The sequence below is a fragment of the Conger conger genome, chromosome 14, assembly GCF_963514075.1.
Source record: "Conger conger chromosome 14, fConCon1.1, whole genome shotgun sequence".
Classification (NCBI taxonomy): Eukaryota; Metazoa; Chordata; class Actinopteri; order Anguilliformes; family Congridae; genus Conger; species Conger conger.
Genome location: NC_083773.1, coordinates 17,412,311 through 17,431,424, shown reverse-complemented (window position 1 = coordinate 17,431,424; position 19,114 = coordinate 17,412,311). Strand labels below are relative to the sequence as shown.

The 19,114-nt window shown below is 42.3% G+C and overlaps 1 protein-coding gene across 3 annotated transcripts in view; it reads right to left on the bottom strand.

Moving 5' to 3' along the window:
- Positions 1 to 19,114, bottom strand: part of LOC133110502 (synaptotagmin-2-like) — a 65,733-nt gene that overhangs the window by 6,351 nt on the left and 40,268 nt on the right. For 2 of the 3 annotated variants that reach the window (XM_061220671.1, XM_061220670.1), the window contains exons 2-8: positions 10,332 to 10,545; positions 9,853 to 10,013; positions 5,630 to 5,764; positions 4,851 to 5,018; positions 3,563 to 3,730; positions 2,182 to 2,299; positions 1,393 to 1,526 (exon numbers count right to left, since the gene is read on the bottom strand). In XM_061220671.1, the coding sequence (XP_061076655.1) occupies positions 1,393 to 1,526; positions 2,182 to 2,299; positions 3,563 to 3,730; positions 4,851 to 5,018; positions 5,630 to 5,764; positions 9,853 to 10,013; positions 10,332 to 10,518 (1,071 nt within the window). In that variant the 5' untranslated portion in view covers positions 10,519 to 10,545. The remainder of the gene's footprint in view (positions 1 to 1,392; positions 1,527 to 2,181; positions 2,300 to 3,562; positions 3,731 to 4,850; positions 5,019 to 5,629; positions 5,765 to 9,852; positions 10,014 to 10,331; positions 10,546 to 19,114) is intronic. The other variant, XM_061220672.1, reaches the window with a different exon arrangement.

Here is a 19,114-nt window from a genome sequence, read left to right as displayed (position 1 = left end):
TACAAAGATGAATGCTGGGGGTGATGCTATATAAACACTATAGGTTATGCTACAATAGACACTGTGGGTTATGCTACAATAGACACTGTGTGTTATGCTATGTGAACATTGTGGTTTATGGTATATGAACACTGTGGGTTATGGTATAAACATTTCGCTGTAATTTACACTGCTGAATTTAATACAAACCATCCATCCATCTGGAAATTGTACAGTAACAGTTCTAGTTAAGTTATTGGCTTTTAGGGTACAGCAGCAGTGGGCTACTGAGGAACTGAATAACCATGGAGCTGAAAGCCTAGTTCCCAAACCCCTACACTACACTGTCTTACCGCACACGCGTGGCAGCCATGTTCTGTGTGTTACAGTGGCCATGTTCTGTGGGTTACAGTGGCCATGTTCTGTGGGCTACAGTGGCCATGTTCTGTGGGTTACAGTGGCCATGTTCTGTGGGTTACAGTGGCCATGTTCTGTGGGTTACAGTGGCCATGTTCTGTGGGTTACAGTGGCCATGTTCTGTGGGTTACAGTGGCCATGTTCTGTGGGCTACAGTGGCCATGTTCTGTGGGCTACAGTGGCCATGTTCTCTGGGTTACAGTGGCCATGTTCTGTGGGTTACAGCGGCCATGTTCTCTGGGTTACAGTGGCCATGTTCTGTGGGCTACAGTGGCCATGTTCTGTGGGTTACAGTGGCCATGTTCTGTGGGCTACAGTGGCCATGTTCTCTGGGTTACAGCGGCCATGTTCTGTGGGTTACAGTGGCCATTTTCTGTGGGTTACAGTGGCCATGTTCTGTGGGTTACAGTGGCCATGTTCTGTGGGTTACAGTGGCCATGTTCTGTGGGCTACAGTGGCCATGTTCTGTGGGCTACAGTGGCCATGTTCTCTGGGTTACAGTGGCCATGTTCTGTGGGTTACAGCGGCCATGTTCTCTGGGTTACAGTGGCTATGTTCTGTGGGCTACAGTGGCCATGTTCTGTGGGTTACAGTGGCCATGTTCTGTGGGCTACAGTGGCCATGTTCTCTGGGTTACAGCGGCCATGTTCTGTGGGTTACAGTGGCCATGTTCTGTGGGTTACAGTTGCCATGTTCTGTGGGTTACAGTGGCCATGTTCTGTGGGTTACAGTGGCCATGTTCTGTGGGTCACAGTGGCCATGTTCTGTTGGTTACAGCGGCCATGTCTCCAACCCTGGATATTAATTGATTGATGAATTCATCAATTAGAGCAGTTGATTACACAGTTACCTCACCTCACCTGGTTACCTGAGTCTGAACAGGATGCTGATTTAAGGTGAAAACAAAAAACAGCAGGCCCAGTAGCTCTCAAGGTCCAGGGACAGAGACCACTGTTCTGTGGGTAATGGCAGCCATATTTTCACATTCCAGCATACCTGCATCTGCTCCAGGGGGATCTCAAAGCTGAAGGACTCGTTGTAGTAGGGGTTCAACGTGTTCTTCTTCACTGTGGTCTTCTTCTTCTTCAGCCGCTTGCCGTTCTGCAGCAGGTGGATCTTCACGTAGGGATCTACACACAAGCCAATCAGAGCAGAGAGTAAGTGGATCACTCCAGCCAAACAGGACTGTTGGAGGACTGGCGGACATCACTTATTCTTGATTTTTATTTGCTCTCATTAGCTACTCATCTCACAGAACACTTCTGTTTCCTCCGGTACTCACAGTCAGCCTCTCATTACCAGGGCTCTCTTCACTAATTGTCTAATTAATTAAGAGCACACACACTCCAAATTATGTTCAAGCACACACTTTGACAGCCCCACCGTATAATTACAAAATGGAGAAAGCACTTGATTGCCACGGCACTCTCTCAGTGCAGAGAAAATGTCCCAATAAATATTTGTGGTTCATATTTGTGAACTTTACTCCCTCCTCCACAGCCTCATTAAACAACACTATTTCTCTGATACTCTCCAGTGATTGAGAAGCCTACATAATAAATGTGACGTGTTATGAAAACATATGATCTGAAGTGCAAATAATGTCATTCTAGGTTCAGCTGAAATCATATCTGGTTGACCAGTTCAGACCAGCTCCGTACTCAACATGGTTTGACCAGCTCAAGCCATGTTTTAAAACAGCTGGTAGCTGGTCATAGCTGGATTTTACACCAGGGGCAGTAGTGAAATGATAGAGCAGTAGCAGTAGTGGGTAGTTCACTGCACCTGACAGTCCACCAACGTCCATCTTTTTCAGGTTCTTGGCCTCCAGGATGCAGATGGTGAGCTTTCCAGCGGTGGGGACATAGCGGAGTGAGATACAGATATCTCCCAGTTTCTCCGGCTGAGGAGGGGAAAGAAGGAAGAACACACAACATTTCTCTCTTTCTCACTCTTTATTGCCATCTTATTATCATTATTATTATTATTATCTCACAAACACAATCACTTGTTCTATCAGCATACACAAACCACTGCAAAAGGTCCCATATTGTACACTTTTACAGCTTTTTATTTTAGGTCCTGATATCCATAAGAAGACGTTTGTGTGATTTTAAGCACCAAAAAGAATCTCTATCCAGTTTCTCCATTCTCCAGTGCCTCTGATGAGCTTTACCAAGAACAGGCTCTTTTAGTGACTGTGTCTTTAAGGCTCATTGATATCAATTAACCTGTGTTCTGGCTACAAGGTGGGCCGTGCTGAAGCAAATGATCGCATTGTCATGATGACATAACTTCACGGAAGGCTAAATGCACATTTTCTTCATATGGATTGTTTTTATAGCACCTTCAACTCCTTTATAATCCACACTACAAGGGGAATGTAATTTTAAAAAATATGGGACCTTTAATTAAGCTTTCCAGACATGCACTGCTGAAAAAGAAGTCCTTGCGTATTCACGTAAATGCGGGGACAAATCTCATTAGACAAGGCAAATGTTCAAAACTGTTCAATTAAAATGCCTGACTCTGAACCTCAATTAAAAATCACTGGAATACAGATGGTTCTAATTGACCAGCGAACACTAATCTTGTCATTAAATGCAGTTTCCACAAGTCGAATGCCTAAAGGGGTACTAAAGGGGACCAGAAGATAAATATGTCAATAATGAGAAGACAAGTTTAATTTAATTACAAGTTTTATTACAGAATAGACAATGAATGTCTGAATGCACTTCAATTAATCATTTATGATTTATCCTATCTCACTGAGAAAGGTGAGAGGTCAAGCCCTAATTCAATCATTTTTTCTAAAATATGGCACGTAATAAAATCCCATCAACAACAGCTGTGTAATTGTTTTGTTCAAAGCTACTAGAATAATTTCATCATAATAAATCCGTAAGTATAGGAAAGAATGGACTCAATATAGAACTGCTTTATCTGGTAGAGATATGAAGTGGTACGATTTCAGCCTTTCAGGTGTGAAAAAATGTGCGGTTAGAATGTTTTGCTGGTGACTGAGCAATGGATTTCTAGAAGACTGGCATAGAATTTTGAAACGAAAGAAAATAAAAAAACCCATTCCAAAAAACATACTCTTCACAGGGTAACAGATTAAAAGCTAATGCTCTGTGTCACATCATCAAGTACCGCCAAGTTTTACCTCCTCTTTTTCTGCACTTTCCAGATCCCTCCATTCCTCAATGGGCTGGCCCAAGTCTATCTTGTTCATGGGAATTTTCACCTCACCGATGATGTCATGCTTGGAAAAGCGGTCAAAATCGTAGACGGACATCACCAGGGTTTTCCCACCAAGTTCCTGATAGGGAATCTGGGAAAACAGGAAACAGGAGAAGGAGGGCAAAATTAAAAAAGCTCTCCTTTCGTTCATTTCATAAAAACCCCAAAAATCCCAAAAAATCCTTCTATGCTGAACTGGTCAACCAGCTACCAGCTCATTTTCAGCAGGGATATGAGACCAAATCAACACTTACATCCCCATGCCCACATTTAAAGGAATCAGACAGATTTGTGTCCAGGCAAGATTGATAAAATCAATTATTCTTTAGGATCCTAATGCAGCCTGAAGCTCCACAGTGTGCAGTATTGAACTATGTCTCGCTAGTGTAATTGGAAAATATTGGACCCATTCATCATGAACAGCAGGAAATAAAAAAGACCAGAACATTCAGTTCATTAAGATTTTCTGTGAGGCCCATTTGCTTTTTGTCTTCTTGGTGTGTCCGGCCATTTTGTATACAGTACTCTTTTGTAAACTTTACTCTCACTGCTTTTATCAGATATTTTTACACAGTTTACATCCTTTACATACCATCTATTAATACTGCTGGATGTTAACTGAAGCAAATCAGCTGAGGTACATCCCTCAAATATATTGTAAAATGCGACTGTAGTAAGTAAGAATAACCTGTAGCCTTTGAGTTACAAGATCATGCTCCAACCATTTTACCACACTGTGGCTAACCCTAAAGGTTGGTGTAAGTAAGGAGATGGCCAGCCAGGCTAGTGTTTAGCCTAGCTTCTTTCAACTGAGCATGCTCAGCTGCCCGGGGCTTCTGCTGGTCTACACTCTCAGAAATAAAGGAACAAAAACTGCCTAAAAAAAGTTCAAATGCTTGTCGCTGGGGCAGTACCCTATATATACATGAAATTGTACCCTAGCCCACAATATATAATTAAGTTGTACCTTTTGTTGCTTGGGAAAAGTACTCATTTGTAGCCAAAGAGAACATTCAGGGTACATTTGGGAAATTTGATCCTTTGCAGAACATAAATGTACCTCCATTGTGACTAAGAGTCAGGGCTATTCATAGCCCATACATGTGCATAACATTAATGAAGAAAAAGCTCAGTCAGTTTAAATTGTGGCACAATTAAAGGCAGCAAAAAAGATGTGAAACCAGTGAAGCTAGGATGTTGAGCTACCTCACCTTGAAGATAAAGGTTTCATTGAAGGTAGGATTCAGGGTCTTCTTGTGAACCTTGGTGTCAAACTTCTTCTTCTTATCGGGCAGGATAAACACCTTTACATAAGGGTCGGAGGTTCCTCCCGTATCCATGGAGATGAGGTCCGCAGCCTGAAGGATGCCCACCGTGAGCTGGAGAGAGAGGAGAGAGAAAGGCTCAGGTCAAAGGTCATCGGTCTGGAATTTAAAATGACCTTTCAAGGTTTTAGAATCTTCAACACATTTCCGTCATCTGTGTCACGTACTGTATGTACACACTCAGATAAAACACCCACTCTTGCCTTGCTCTATTGATGTCACAACATCTATTTAGATATATGTAGTCCTCTAAACACTGTTCCTAAAACTCTTCTGCAAGCCCTTTACCATATATACAGCCAATATTGTTATTCTTGTGTGTGCACTATACAAGGTGAAAACATTAAGACCAAATGTTTAGGTCACTCTGACCCCTGTGCAACAAGGGAGTCAAATGTGTAATTGTTTTGAATTGAAATACTTTTCTGTGCTTGAGTGATCTTGCATCTTGCCTGGTGCAATCAAGCCAATGAAGAGGACCAGAAGGCGGTTTGTACTTTTTAAGGGTATTTAATAGGTTCCAATACACTAGACAAGCCCAGTAATGTGTAGAAATCCATAGCAATTCCGTATTTGACCGATATCTGCTCCATTCTCCTGTGTTCATTTCAGCGGGAGGCTTCAGCGGACAGACTAAAGCTTGCGGCTCTGTCTGTCCGACCCACCTTACTGTCCTGGAAGTCATAATCCAGGGAAAACTGCAACTTTCCCAGCTTTTCCGCCTCTTTCTCCTCTTCCTCCTCCTTCTCCTCCTCCGTCTGTCCCGTCTCTGCATCGTCATCGTCGTCGTCCTGATGTTTCTGTGCCAAAAAAGAGGGGGGGATTAGAGGTCAGAGGTCAAAGGTTGTGCCAGAACTGTGACCTCATCACAGCATGCCATTGTGAGGAAGCGCGGTGGGAGCCAGGAGCGCCACAGCACTTACCTGCAGCTCACCCGCGAGCAAAGCACCCCAACGCACTCAACAACGCCATCATTCACAACGCCATGTTTGCAACGTGACTTGACTCCGCACTTTCCCGAGGTGACACATCTTCGGTAGCGCATTCAGGGGCTCTTGTGCTAGTGCTCGTGCTCAAGGTGCTTCTGACCTCACACACAACCACTGCCACTTTTTCAGGCCTCCGTTTTAGGAGTTCAGTCTCTAAAAAAGCCTACTAGCGTCAAATCAGGCAGGAGCTGTTTGTACAGGTCAGCACAGAGTGACATGGAGAGCAATTTGCATGCTGGTCAGGTAGGAAAAAATGGGTATATATATGGTTATATTGATGTAGTGAACATCAATAAGAAATACATATCAAATTCTCCTGATTGTTATGCCACTTGCTATCAATCTCGCATAACGAGATGCCATGTGCATGTACGTATGCCAAAATGCCAAATAGAAACAGAGTCCTGTGTCAGTATGTGCAATTATTCATTTCTGATTAGAAATAAATAAAGCAATATGTGCCTCTCTGTTTGGGCCCACTGTTATGTAAATCGGAGACTATTCAATTTGTGACTGATTGCTAATGTGTTATTTTTTTTGTAAGCACATTCGCGACATTCAATGGGCCTTCAGTAAATCACATCCTGACTTCTGGCTCATTAGTGCATGGCAGATAACAGGGCATTTCTGAGCACCCAGCTTGTACCCTGCAAGAATCCCGTAGTGTAAAACATTCTAGAACTGCCATTGTCATGGTAACACAAGGAGCCATTTTGAACCTTCAAGGTGTGAGATTACAAATGTGCGATTAGAATGTTCTTAGGTGAAGATTCTAATGCTGATGTAACAATCACTGCTGGTGACTGAAAGCAGAGGAGTTCTAGAACACTGACTTAGAATTCTGAAAATGCTAACATTCCAGAAAACCCACTCTTCAAGGGGTTAGGGCATTTAACCTGAGACGTGAATACAAATTAAATCAAGAAAACAGTTGGCTGATTGCAATGAAACACAGCAGGAACTATCCGCTAGAATCACCTTTTTAAAAGTTAAACCATCCCTTACCACTTGTAATGTTGTTTAAATAAAGATATGTTCAGAAGATATAGGGAGGTAATTGTGGAGTCTGAATATGACTCTGTAAACCAGCATGCATGTAACAGTTGACACAGATAATAGCATTTGTTAATGGTCTCCTTGGGTTCTTCCAGGCAATCTCAGAATAAGCGCAGTGCAGCATAACCATTAAATCCATAATATCATATAACTGCTTTTTGCATGCATCAACATCCAGCTTCATATTCATATTCATTCATGCTTGAACTATGATTTATGTTATCGCTCAGGGAAGGTAAAGGGACTCTTCTGTTTCTGGTGTTTGTTGGTAGAAAACGTAAAGAGCACAGAACATTGGTCATGGACGCCAGCATAAAGGTAAACGGGCAAAGCCAGTGATTTTTAATCCCTGGACACCATCCATTTGTGCTGTGTTACACCCCTAAAGGCAGGAGGAAACTGACTGTTGCCAGTACGTCTTTACAGCTTATGCATCACCTTGGAAAGTCACGTTCAAGTCTCAATCATTCCTCTATAGCTACTTAAAGGGCACATATGGTTGCTTGTATTGAGATATAGTATTAGTAGTAAGTATTTAGCAAGTATGACTAATCTTAGGAATGACAAAGCTTTGTTATAATTGAATATAAACAAAAACATGTTTATAAATATGAAAAAATATTTATATGTCACTTTTAAGTACATTGTTCACTATCTAGTCAACAAATAACCAAGCATACCCTTTAATTCATGCATACTGCCAGTGGTTAATTGTGCATTGCTGGTTGCTCTTAATCATCCAAACCTCCAACCTTGGGGTGAGAATTTCTGGTGTGTACTCAAGTCCTCAAGAACAAAAAATAGGTAAATAAAAAACGAATAAATAAAGGAAGACAGAAAGAAAAATATAAAAAAACTTGAGCAAAGCCTTTGCCCAACCTCCCCAGGATGAAACCATCTTTGTTGATGTGAAAGTAGCGGCATCTCTCGCTCGCTTTCAATGAATCACAGGGTCTGAGTTTGCAAGAACATGGCAAGTACAACACTTCATCCCCCAAAAAAGCCCCACACACACCCACCGCCCCACCGCCTGCACTTACACCACCCTGCCAGAGAGTGGCACTGTGAGCTGGACACCTACCGTAGAGCAGAGATCCGTGAGAGTCAAGAGAGACGGTGCACACACAAGACAAAGAGCAGGAGGAGAGCAGAGAGAGAGGGAGAGGTTGAACTCATGGACACCAGTGAAGAAGACACAAGAGAGGTACAATAGTCAACACCACAACAGCACACAACTGAATAATAACACACACTTATGTAAACTTTCATTCTGATATGCCTCCGTTTTCCCCTCTGAGCTGCTATTATGAATGGTAAATGGTCTGCATTTATATAGCGTCTTTATCCAATGCACTAGATATAACCAGAGTGGGAGAATTTGGGGTGTATTTGGGGATGTATTTTATCCATTTTTACTTACTGCATTGCTAAATGCTGTTCAGAGTTTAGGAGAAGCGTGCAGTCTCATTTGTAGCTGTTGATGTTGTGCGGGGGCTATATTACTGACAGCAGCCAGAAAACACACTTCACTCTGGCCATGTCTCGTATTTAAAACTAATTTCTCTTATGTCTCCTTTTGCTTTTCCACTGCAGGTCCACTGGAATAAAAACTTCCATTATCCATCATACCCCACTCACCAAAGCAATCAGACTTTAATTGGCAAAACTTGGCAGAAAACAGTCCATTACCCCCAAACCCATTACTCTTCTCTCTGAAGCAGAGTGTGATTTTTCAATCTGGTTCCCAAGCACAGGAAAACACAGCGTCTCACATTTAGAACACAAACGCACTCCCAGAACGGACACGCTCGTACGAGAAGAGCGGGCGACATTCCTTGTTTATTGCCTGTGTGCCGGTCTACAGGCAGTGTGAAACTAGCTAAAAAACATTCTGAATGTTTAATCATTGAAAGCCTTTTGACTTCAAGAAGATAGATTCTGTGTCACTCTTTTAGGGCCAAGTCTTTCTAATCAGGCTGCGGTTGTTTTCATAGAAGCGTGCCAAGCACCACAAGTCATTTTATTTGCCAAAATATATCAAAGATTTAGCCGTAGTCTCACAATTTAAGACTGGGTTTTCATCAGGGGGTTTGTGGACCCTTTGGGGTCCTTGAAGGTCATGTAGGGGGGTCTCTGTTATTTTGCGGAGATTTTTTATCCAAAGTGACTACCTGTTGATTAGACTAGACATGTACCTTAGCCACTAGGCTACACACTGTCCCAGCCTGCATCAAAACCATCAACTAAAGTCGTCCTAAAAGGCTGCAAAGGCTTTTAGTTCATCCACCCAAACACTCCCCCAGGATTCCATTTCCCACCCAACAATTTTGCCTTTTTCATTGCAGTTTTAAACCTAAATAAATAAAGGTCCAAATTCAACTAATGTTTGTCCTTTAGCTAACAAATGCAGACATTCATTTTTCATTTTATTTCGCTAATCACCTAACTTGCTCATTGATGTTTGTGAAGACATGTTCAGACATGGACATTTAACTGTAAGAGTTAAGCTAAAAAAGGAGTGATGTACAGTTGCTTCAGAAATAATTCAGACCCCTTCAATTTTTGCACACTTTATTATGTTGTAGAAGACTCTGCCAAAGGGGCTTCTACAAAGTACTGAATTAATGGTCTGATTACTAAAAACATGTTTTCACTTTCACATTATGGGTTATTGAGTGTAGATTGATGGGAAAAAATGTCAATTTTATTTGAATAAATGAAATGAAATCTACAACACAATAAAGTGTACAAAAAGTGAAGGGGTCTGAATATGTTCTGAAGCCACTGCAGGGAGGATGAAGGGATGACTGTTGCCAGGGCAGCAGAGGAGAAGTGTACAGTACCTCCTCTCCCTTCATGTTCTTCATGTTGAAGCCGCCCTTGTCTTTCTTCCCTTTCTTGTTCTTCTTCTTCTTGCAGAAGCACTTCTTGATGATGCAGAAGCAGCAGGTGAGGATGAGGAGGGCCGCTACCACTGCGATGGCAATCAGCGCCCAAGGAGGAACTGCAGAGTCATGAGGGGAGATGAGAATTTCAAAATATCTTTTTTATGGGGTGAGGGAAACAAGAATGTCAATATATCAGCACGTCATATACTGTCTGGTGTGAGGGAGATGGGAATTTCAAAATATCAATATCAGTGTATTATCTTTTTCTGGGGGGTGAAGGGGATGAGAATTTCTAAATATCAGCGCGTTACATCTAGCGTGGGATGAGAGAGAATCAGAACTGAAGCGTACCATTTCCATCGTGTTACAAACAAAACTAAGTAACTTTGAAGCAACTTCAGAAGGCAAACAGACTCTGTGAGGTGGGTACTTACGTGGGATCTTATCGATCTCGTTCAGGAACTTGCTCTTGATCTCCTCGAAGACGTCGCTCTTGCCGCCGGAGGCCGTGGAGTTATCGGCCGCGGTGGAGACAGCGAGGGTGGGGGCCATGGTCGCCGTGCCGGTAGGCTCCGCCCCGACCATGGGCTCGGGCTTCTTCTTAAACAGGTTCCACTTCATGATTGACAGCTAGGCCACAAACAGTCTCTGGAATGAGATGCACATGCACGCACACACACACACGCACACACATACGTACACACACACACATGCACATACATACACATAGGTGCACACAAACACACACAATCATATACACATATATACAAGCACATGCACACACACACACACAAACACATGCGCCCACACACAAAGACACACAAAACACATGAACACACACACACATTAAATTAAACACTAAATCATACAGATATATTGAATGATATCTTGTTGTGGGATGAGACATTGTTATAATATTAATGCTTGTCTGTTTTATTTATGAGTTTAATTCCTGACTTTTGCAGACTCATTAAATGCGAACTGACATATAATGTCTACCCACAATGTAAAAATAGTGTTAGTAGAAAGAAACATGAGATTAAAAAAAACAACTCTTTCTTGATTACCTTACACCTGTCAAGCGTTTTATCTGTCAGAACATATACTACAGTTAATTACAATCTGCCAAATGTAACTTAAACAGAAGGAGATACTAGTATTTCGCAGCATGTGAATGTCATATCTGTTTTGTACAACATGGCCGTGTTGGCAGCAGTACAGGGCAGCAAACCCAGCAGACTCCCACAGAGAGCACAACTGCCATGAATGATGGAGGACTTCAGCCATGAAAGAGAATTTCTCATTGGATGAAGAGACATAGCCATTTCATGAAAGGGGATTTCTGATTGGATGAAGAGACATTGCCAAACAAATCTCCAGCGAGAGACATCCTTTTTCATTCCATGAAGGGGTGGGGTAGGCATGAATAATTTAGCAGGCATCGGTACTCTTGGACAAGCTCTTTCATAATTCAAAGGATGAGGCCAGTTATAAATGTAGAAAAACTCCCTGTCTGAGTGGGATGGTGGTCCATACGTCAAGCAACTGAGAGAGAACTTTACTGCACTAAAGAACACATCACACAAAATGGAAGCAGAGCTGTAGGGTTTGGAGTGTGTGAGAGGAGTTGGGTGTGTGAGAGGAGTTGGGAGTGTGAGAGGAGTTGGGAGTTGGGAGTGTGAGAGGAGTTGGGAGTTGGGAGTGTGAGAGGAGTTTGGAGTGTTAGAGAGGAGTTGGGAGTGTGAGAGGAGTTGGGAGTGTGTGAGAGGAGTTGGAAGTGTGAGAGGAGTTGGGTGTGTGTGAGAGAGGAGTTGGGAGTGTGAGAGGAGTTGGGAGTGTGTGAGAGGAGTTGGGTGTGTGAGAGGAGTTGGGAGTGTGTGAGAGGAGTTGGGAGTGTGAGAGAGGAGTTGAGAGTGTTGGGCAGCAAAACAATGAAATAAAAAACATTGAAAGATAGTTAGGTGCGCAGTCTGTTCATCATACACTGCTAGTCCATAATCATACCTCATATTTTTATGAAAATAATGTTTTCCAAAGAATAAAACTGCAAGATGTGTTTTCCCTTCTTGTATACACGCACTGATAGCCTCAGCATTACATAATATCCATTTCAATTCATGAGTCATTCCCCCCAAAAAACAGTGTCTGGTGATGCCCAGTGTAATTTCTTCAGTTAGAAATGAGGACTACCCAGGATAATTTAGAGAACTGGCAGAAGGCTTGGAGTATAACAAAAGCATTGCTCCATTAGTTCTTTCTTCATCTAACTTACTTTTTAATCTCTGTTTTCCTCAGGGAATATTTTACTAGGATTTTCTACTTTCATTTCAGGAGATGCCCTGCCCAATGAGCTGTGTGAGATACTTCAGTTAAAATTGCTTCACTGAAACAATCAGGAAGACCGTTAATAAAACACTGCAGCACACAGTGAAGCTCACACAGGAGCACCCCTATCACCACTTCCCTGGACCTGTGCAGCCAGGAAGCATCATACTATCATGTTTTACAATGCAACCAAGTCAATAACATAAAATATGAATTCCAACACAGTAGTAGATGATAGTGCCATCTTGCATTCTCAACCAATGGCATCACATTACAGGCATTTGAGAGACTCTCCTATGCGTGAATGTGTGTGTGCGTGTGTGTACGCATTATAGAGTGGTCATTGATGATATCTAATGCTAAATGAAATAAAGTGCTAGTACAGAGTCCTGGAGGGAGATGCAGAATCTGAGTGGCTAGCTCACATAATCAGAGTGGTTCCCTCACAGAATCAGAGTGGCTACCTCACATAATCACAATGGTTCCCTCATAGAACCAGAGTGCCTACCTCACATAACCAGAGTGGTTCCCTCATGGAATCAGAGTTACAGACTCAAGAGTGGCCAAGGTGACTTGCTTAGAAGTCTTCTAATCAAAAAAAGGATTGCAGTGCTTTTGATCTTAAGAGCACAGGACAGCCATTTTGATTAGGCTACGCTGACTGTTTTGAATATGACATGGTCACCGAAGCATGGTAGCACCCTGTCAGACCTGTCTGCTAAAGTACAGTCATCGAGGCCACTGTTCACAGCTCAGTAGGCCCACACTGTCAACGTCTGTCAAAAGGTAAAATGCACTCTGTGCCTGTAAAAATAACACAGGAACCTTACACCCATTAAAGAATAAATACATCTCTTTAAAAAAAAAGGGCCTCATAAACCTATGGTTCAGAATACAGTCATTCCACAAGGCCGGCATTGCCTGTAAGTGCCTGAGTAGCTACAGAGTAATATGACTTAATGTAGCTAATACACTGCAGATGTAATATACCATAGCTTAATGTCGCTAATATATTGTGTAAGTATTCTAGCTTAATGTAGCTAATATAGATGTAATATAGCTTAATGTAGGTTATATACCATAGAAGTAATATAGCTTAATGTAGCTAATATACCATAGAATATAGCTTAATTTAGCTAATATACCATATAAGTAATATATCTTAATGTAGCTAATACACCGTCAACATAATATAGCTTAATGTAGCTAATATAGAAGTAATATAGCTTAAGAGCTGATGGCAGTGAGAATGAAAGATTCATGAATGTGAAATATTTGAAATATGAGTACCCATCCAATCGGAGAGAGCAAGGTTAGGATGGGGTGGGTGGCGACTCAGATCAATATTCAATGAGGGACTCAGGCACTTTAAAGCTGTGGGGGCTTTTAACCAATAAAACTGCCCCTGCCTTCACACTAAATTATGATGGAAATGACTCCACAAGCATCCCCGCCCCAACAAAAATCCAAAGAGCGCAACACTGCACATTTTCATGTGGTTTTCAGTTTGTCATTCGTAAGGCAGCAGTGCTGAGGTGACCTTATTTAATGAAAAATACTAAATAAAGGAGTCAGCCTCCTGTCCAATCTAATAGAATGTGCTACACCAAGGTCAAATATGTGTCTTTTGTTTTATTCCTCTTTAGTTCTTTCACATATGGCATCCACAATACTGAACATAAAATGCAGTGAGCACCACATAGGGCAACATCCATGAGTGGCTGATTTAGCCTCCGGTACCCAGGAAAGCATCCACTTTAGCCCCCTCAGTGATAGTTGCAATTAAACCCGTAACATGCTATCACTACAGCACATTTAAAGTGTACACATTTGGCAGATGTTTTAATCTGGAGCCATTCTACACATCTTGGGAGATTTCAATTAAACGACTGGACATTACTGAAGCAATTCTGGTTTTAAACCTTCCTAAAGTACCATGAGAGTGACTTTCCCTAAATGTTCACATTCTCTTCATACATTAACACTTCTCATGACTTTGATTTATCTTTTCCCCATTCTACTCTGTGTCACACAATGGAGTACAGACTTCTGTCCAGAATGATACTGCACAATGTGTGTTCAGCTCGTTCAGTTCAGTCCGGTGGGTTGCTAAGGACACTTTCTCTCTTCTACCGAGGCAGAAAGCTGGCAACTGCAACATCAAGCATCATCCAAACATGGTCATATTTTTAAGGAGGTCTGAAGTCATTAGCAATATAATAGAAAATAAATAGACTTTAAAAAAAGATCAATACATTCTTACTTTCCTCACATTTTCACAGCTATACATGTATTTGAAGTTCCCCTGAAGTAAGGAGGTGCCATGGGTATTTGAGAATGAAGTGCGGATCAAACTAATCCAGAAGCTGAGCGGCATGTACAGGTGTGTCTGACAAACTGTTTGAATCACAACTTCCATGGGAATAATGCATCGGAGGAATGGCCCTAGGACTTCTCCTTTCACGCCGCAAATCTAGCGCCTGAACCAGGGCACTCAGAACTCTTCTGCAGCCTCCTATTTTCCCCAAAGCAGCTGAGAGTCCAACAAGCACCCAAAATCCAACCTATTCAGATGGTCAGTGCTGCTGGGCAAATTATCCTCTTTAAGAACGTTAGGACCTGTTGGGACCTTGAGCAAAACCCTTATAGGAATTATAGAGCTTCAAAATTAAACAGCAAAAAACAAAACAAAAAAAACCCCATATGGGCAGAGGGAAAGGGAGAGAGAGGGAGAGAGAGAACAGACAGAGAGAGAGAGCGAGAGTGAGTGATAGGGGGAAAAGAATGATTAATTCATTGCAAGTGGAAAATTGCATAGTTGTTCTGCACAGCTCGCTTTCTATGCATGCCCATCGTGTTGCCATTAAATCAATACCGGCTGTTATTTAATACAATGCCTCAGAATTGGGCCGTTATTTAATACAATGCCACAGAATCGCTGTGGGACACAGGAGACAGGTTTGTGTAAGAGAACTCGGGGGCCGGAGAAACAGTGTTTGTGTCACGTTCCTGCGGTGTGCCAAAAGACAGCCACTACATTCACTCATCCATCTATCATCCATTCATTTCCATGTATTTGTCATCTTTCAACAAGCAGAACAATTATTTATTATTTGTTAACCATTATTTAAATAGGGTAGGTTGACTGAGCACACATGCTCTTTTGCAGAAAGCCCTGTTAATGCCCCCAGAGTAGCCTAACCTGCATGTCTTTGGACTGTGGGAGGAAATCAGAGTACCCGGAGGAAACCCACGCAGACATGGGGAGAACATGCAAACTCCACACAGAGAGGCCCCGGCCGGGAATCAAAGCCAGAACCTTCTCCTTCTTGCTGTGTGGTGACAGTGCTATTCAATGCACCCCTATGTCACCCAAATAAGCAACCTCATTTTCATTTTACTCCTGACGGATTTTAACAGCATATATCACACATCTTTAAAAAATAGTTTATCTTGTGAGTCTGCTCCAGCCTGGACTCAGGGAACTGTGTGTGGGGGACGTGTGGGTGTGGTGGTGAAGAGGTGAACTACTTCTAAATTAATTGTGCTCCTTTGTTCTGCGTAGAAGTATTCTCATATTTAACCCATTCATCTCCCTGTGTTTAACTAACAGAATCAACCATCACACAATGGTGAACACTGAAAGCTCTACATCTTACTACAGGTTCATAAAAGGCTAACCCGCTGGGCAAAAATCATATAATTATGTGAGTCTATACTTCCACCAGTAAGATGACTATGTCTGTAAATAGCTCAGGGGTTATAGCTATTAGTCTCAAGTTACCTGACATTAATTGCTATCATCCTGCTTTAATAGTCCACAAATGAACACCATACAGGATGGCATGACTGCAGATATGTTTGATTCATTTCATATATAAGTGCATTGATACTCATTTACATAATACAGTATGCGAGACATCCATATTGAGCAGATACCAAATTATATGTGATTTAAATGACTGCCCAACCCTCTTCTTGGAAATCTACCAGCCTGTAGGTTTTTCAGAATTAACTTGGCACTGGACTAATTTTCAGCTCAGTGAGGTCGCTAGCCGTTGAATGAGGTGTGCTCTGTCAGGGTTGGAGTAAAAACCTACAGGACGGTAGATCTCCAAGAACAGGGTTGGGCAGCCCTGGTGTAATTGAACGTGGTTGGTATATATCTGTGATTCTTCTTCCTTTTCTCCGGCCCTGCTATGTCATTCTTTCCCTCCCTCCTGCAGGAAATGTCTCCTCTGTCTTCATCCTTTCTCCCTGCAGTTGACCGAGTGCAAACTGAGCACGCTCGCAAACAGAATGAGATAATCTCCTGTTTACTGAATCAACAGTGCCGAGGCAGACTGCTACAAGATCTGTGAGCAGTATTACTCATACGCTATGGACCAAAAGGAGAAGAAGGCAAACAAGCCTCTCAGTGTGAGAAATCAAAGAGTTTCAAAGCACTGCCTGCTGTAAAATCCAGCTATGCCAGCTTGACCAGCTGGGAAATTGAGCAGGTTAAGCCGGTCATAAGCTGGTCTAGCTGGGTATGAGCTGGTCAACTAGCTACTTCTGGTAGCTTGTCTGAGGTGGTAGCTGGTCAACCTGCAACCAACCTTTTTAAGACATAGCTTGAGCTGGACAAACCATGTCAAGCTGGGAGCTGGTCTGAACTGGTCAACCAGCTAAACCATGTCAAGCTGGGAGCTGGTCTGAACTGGTCAACCAGCTAAACCATGTCAAGCTGGGAGCTGTTCTGAACTGGTCAACCAGCTAAACCATGTCAAGTTGGGAGCAGGTCTGAACTGGTCAACCAGCTAAACCATGTCAAGCTGGGAGCTGTTCTGAACTGGTCAACCAGCTAAGAGCTGTTTCCAAACCTACCGTAGCTTGTGCTGTTTTTTTTTCTGCAGGGCTCCTGTGCAGGAGAAATTCATAAAAATGCTTATGTTTTTTGTGTGTAAAATGACCAGTTCGTCCACTTCTCTTTCAATTCCAAGCAAACGTCTTGTCTTGACAAATGAAGATTATCGCAATCACACTTTCTTAGTTCTTATTCTAAATCGTTTGTCGTCCCATGCCTGCACTGCAAGGTTTTCTGAAGGGAAAGCATAAAAGCCAGCAGCCATTTTGTTTTTGCTCAGCTGTCCAGCAGTTTAGTTTAGCACAGTAATTTCGGGCTCACAGTCATGTCTCACAAGAGACATAAGCAGACACTGTTCAGCGGCTAATTTAGCAGAGCATTAACAAACCCTGTCTCCATGGGAGACACAGCACATTATTATGGGCTGCCCTGTGGGCCTGCTGGCCTTAGACTACACTGGCAGGGTCAGAATGCAGTACCAGACATGAGCATTAATCGCTAGACTGCAAAAACCAGAAAATAAGTCAATTTCAAGTACTTTAGTTGTGTTTTCTTTTACTTTTTTGCTAAATAACAAAAGAATATTGTCAATGAGGTAAGAGTTTTGACTCATTTAAAGACTTGCAAATTGAACAACCAAATATTCAAGTCTTATTACAAGACTAAAAATGCTTGTTAAGACAGAGTTTTTTTGCACCCCCATGTCTTAGAAGGACGAGTGACCTGGCAACCCCAGATCAGAGACAATTCCCAGATTTCACCTTCATGAATCACTGGGGCCACTTGAGACACAGTAACTACCTCTGCTTGAGCTGCAGAGGCTGCCTGCTGACAGTGTGAGTGAGTCTCTCAGCACTTAAAGGGCTCCCATGCAGGCAGAGTAAGAGGATTACACCGCAGATACTGCCCTGATCTACCTGTCTCCTAGGGTCACATTAGGGCAGGCCACACTTAGACCTGAATTTAACAATGACAGTTATCACAGTAAGAATGGTATAGATCATTTTGAGGGGTGAGATTTTGCAGTGGTCATAATGGGTTGGTACTGTATAAGTCCTCTTTCTGGTCTTAGTAAAAGTAATCCTTAACCTAAAAGTAATCAAATAATTCAGAGCCCATCCCGCCGGGTCACAGTTGCATCCTGCTTTTCCGTTCAAAGCTCCCGCAATTATTATTTTTGAAAAATGGAACATTCCTGAAAAAAACAAATGTATTAAGCGAGTAAAGTACTTGACAATGGCAAAAAAAAACACTGCAGAGAACAGACTGAAGACTCTGTGGTTCAAGTCCTTAGCAAAAGTAATAGTAAGAACAAAAATGCGATACCTTCCAAAAGGCTGACTTATATCACCGCAGAGTGAAAAACTCCCAGTGGACAAGATTAGTTTAACCTGCTTTGTCTGTAGTGCAGACCCCCTTTACCACAGGTGTGACAGAAAGTTACAAGAGGTTTTATGACTCTATGATGGGAAAGAAAACAGAGAGTTGAAGATTTTATGACTGTGTGATTGGAAAGCATAGGTATGCAGGCACACACACAGACAGGACTGCTCATTCCGTTACCACCGGGTCAATCCAATCCCTTATTTTTCTCCTCTTTTTTCTTTTTCATTCTTCTTTTCTTGCCCCTAGCTCCACCCATCGGGAGAGGCTAGGAAAAGATGAAAGAAAAATAAGTAAAAATGTGGAAATCGAGAAAACTTGCTCCTTAAAACGTCAGTTTGACGTGGCAGATGGAGAGAGGTGGACCCACAGGTCAATCATTTATATGTCACGCTTTAGGAAAAAATACTTCAACAAAGGATGCTCTCATGATTTCTCACAAGAAAGGAAAGTTCAGGAGCTCTTAAGTTCTACTTCTAGCTCCTAGAAGGAACATGTAACGGGTTGGAATGTCCTTAACGATAGAGGAGCTCGATCAATTTCTGGGTCAGAAGCAAGTAAAAGATAAAAGCTATTGATCTATAGCCTTTTCCACTATATCTTCTCTTGCTCTGAGATCTGTTGATCTTGCCTGTCCCACTGTCCTCATGGGTCAGTTTGTCC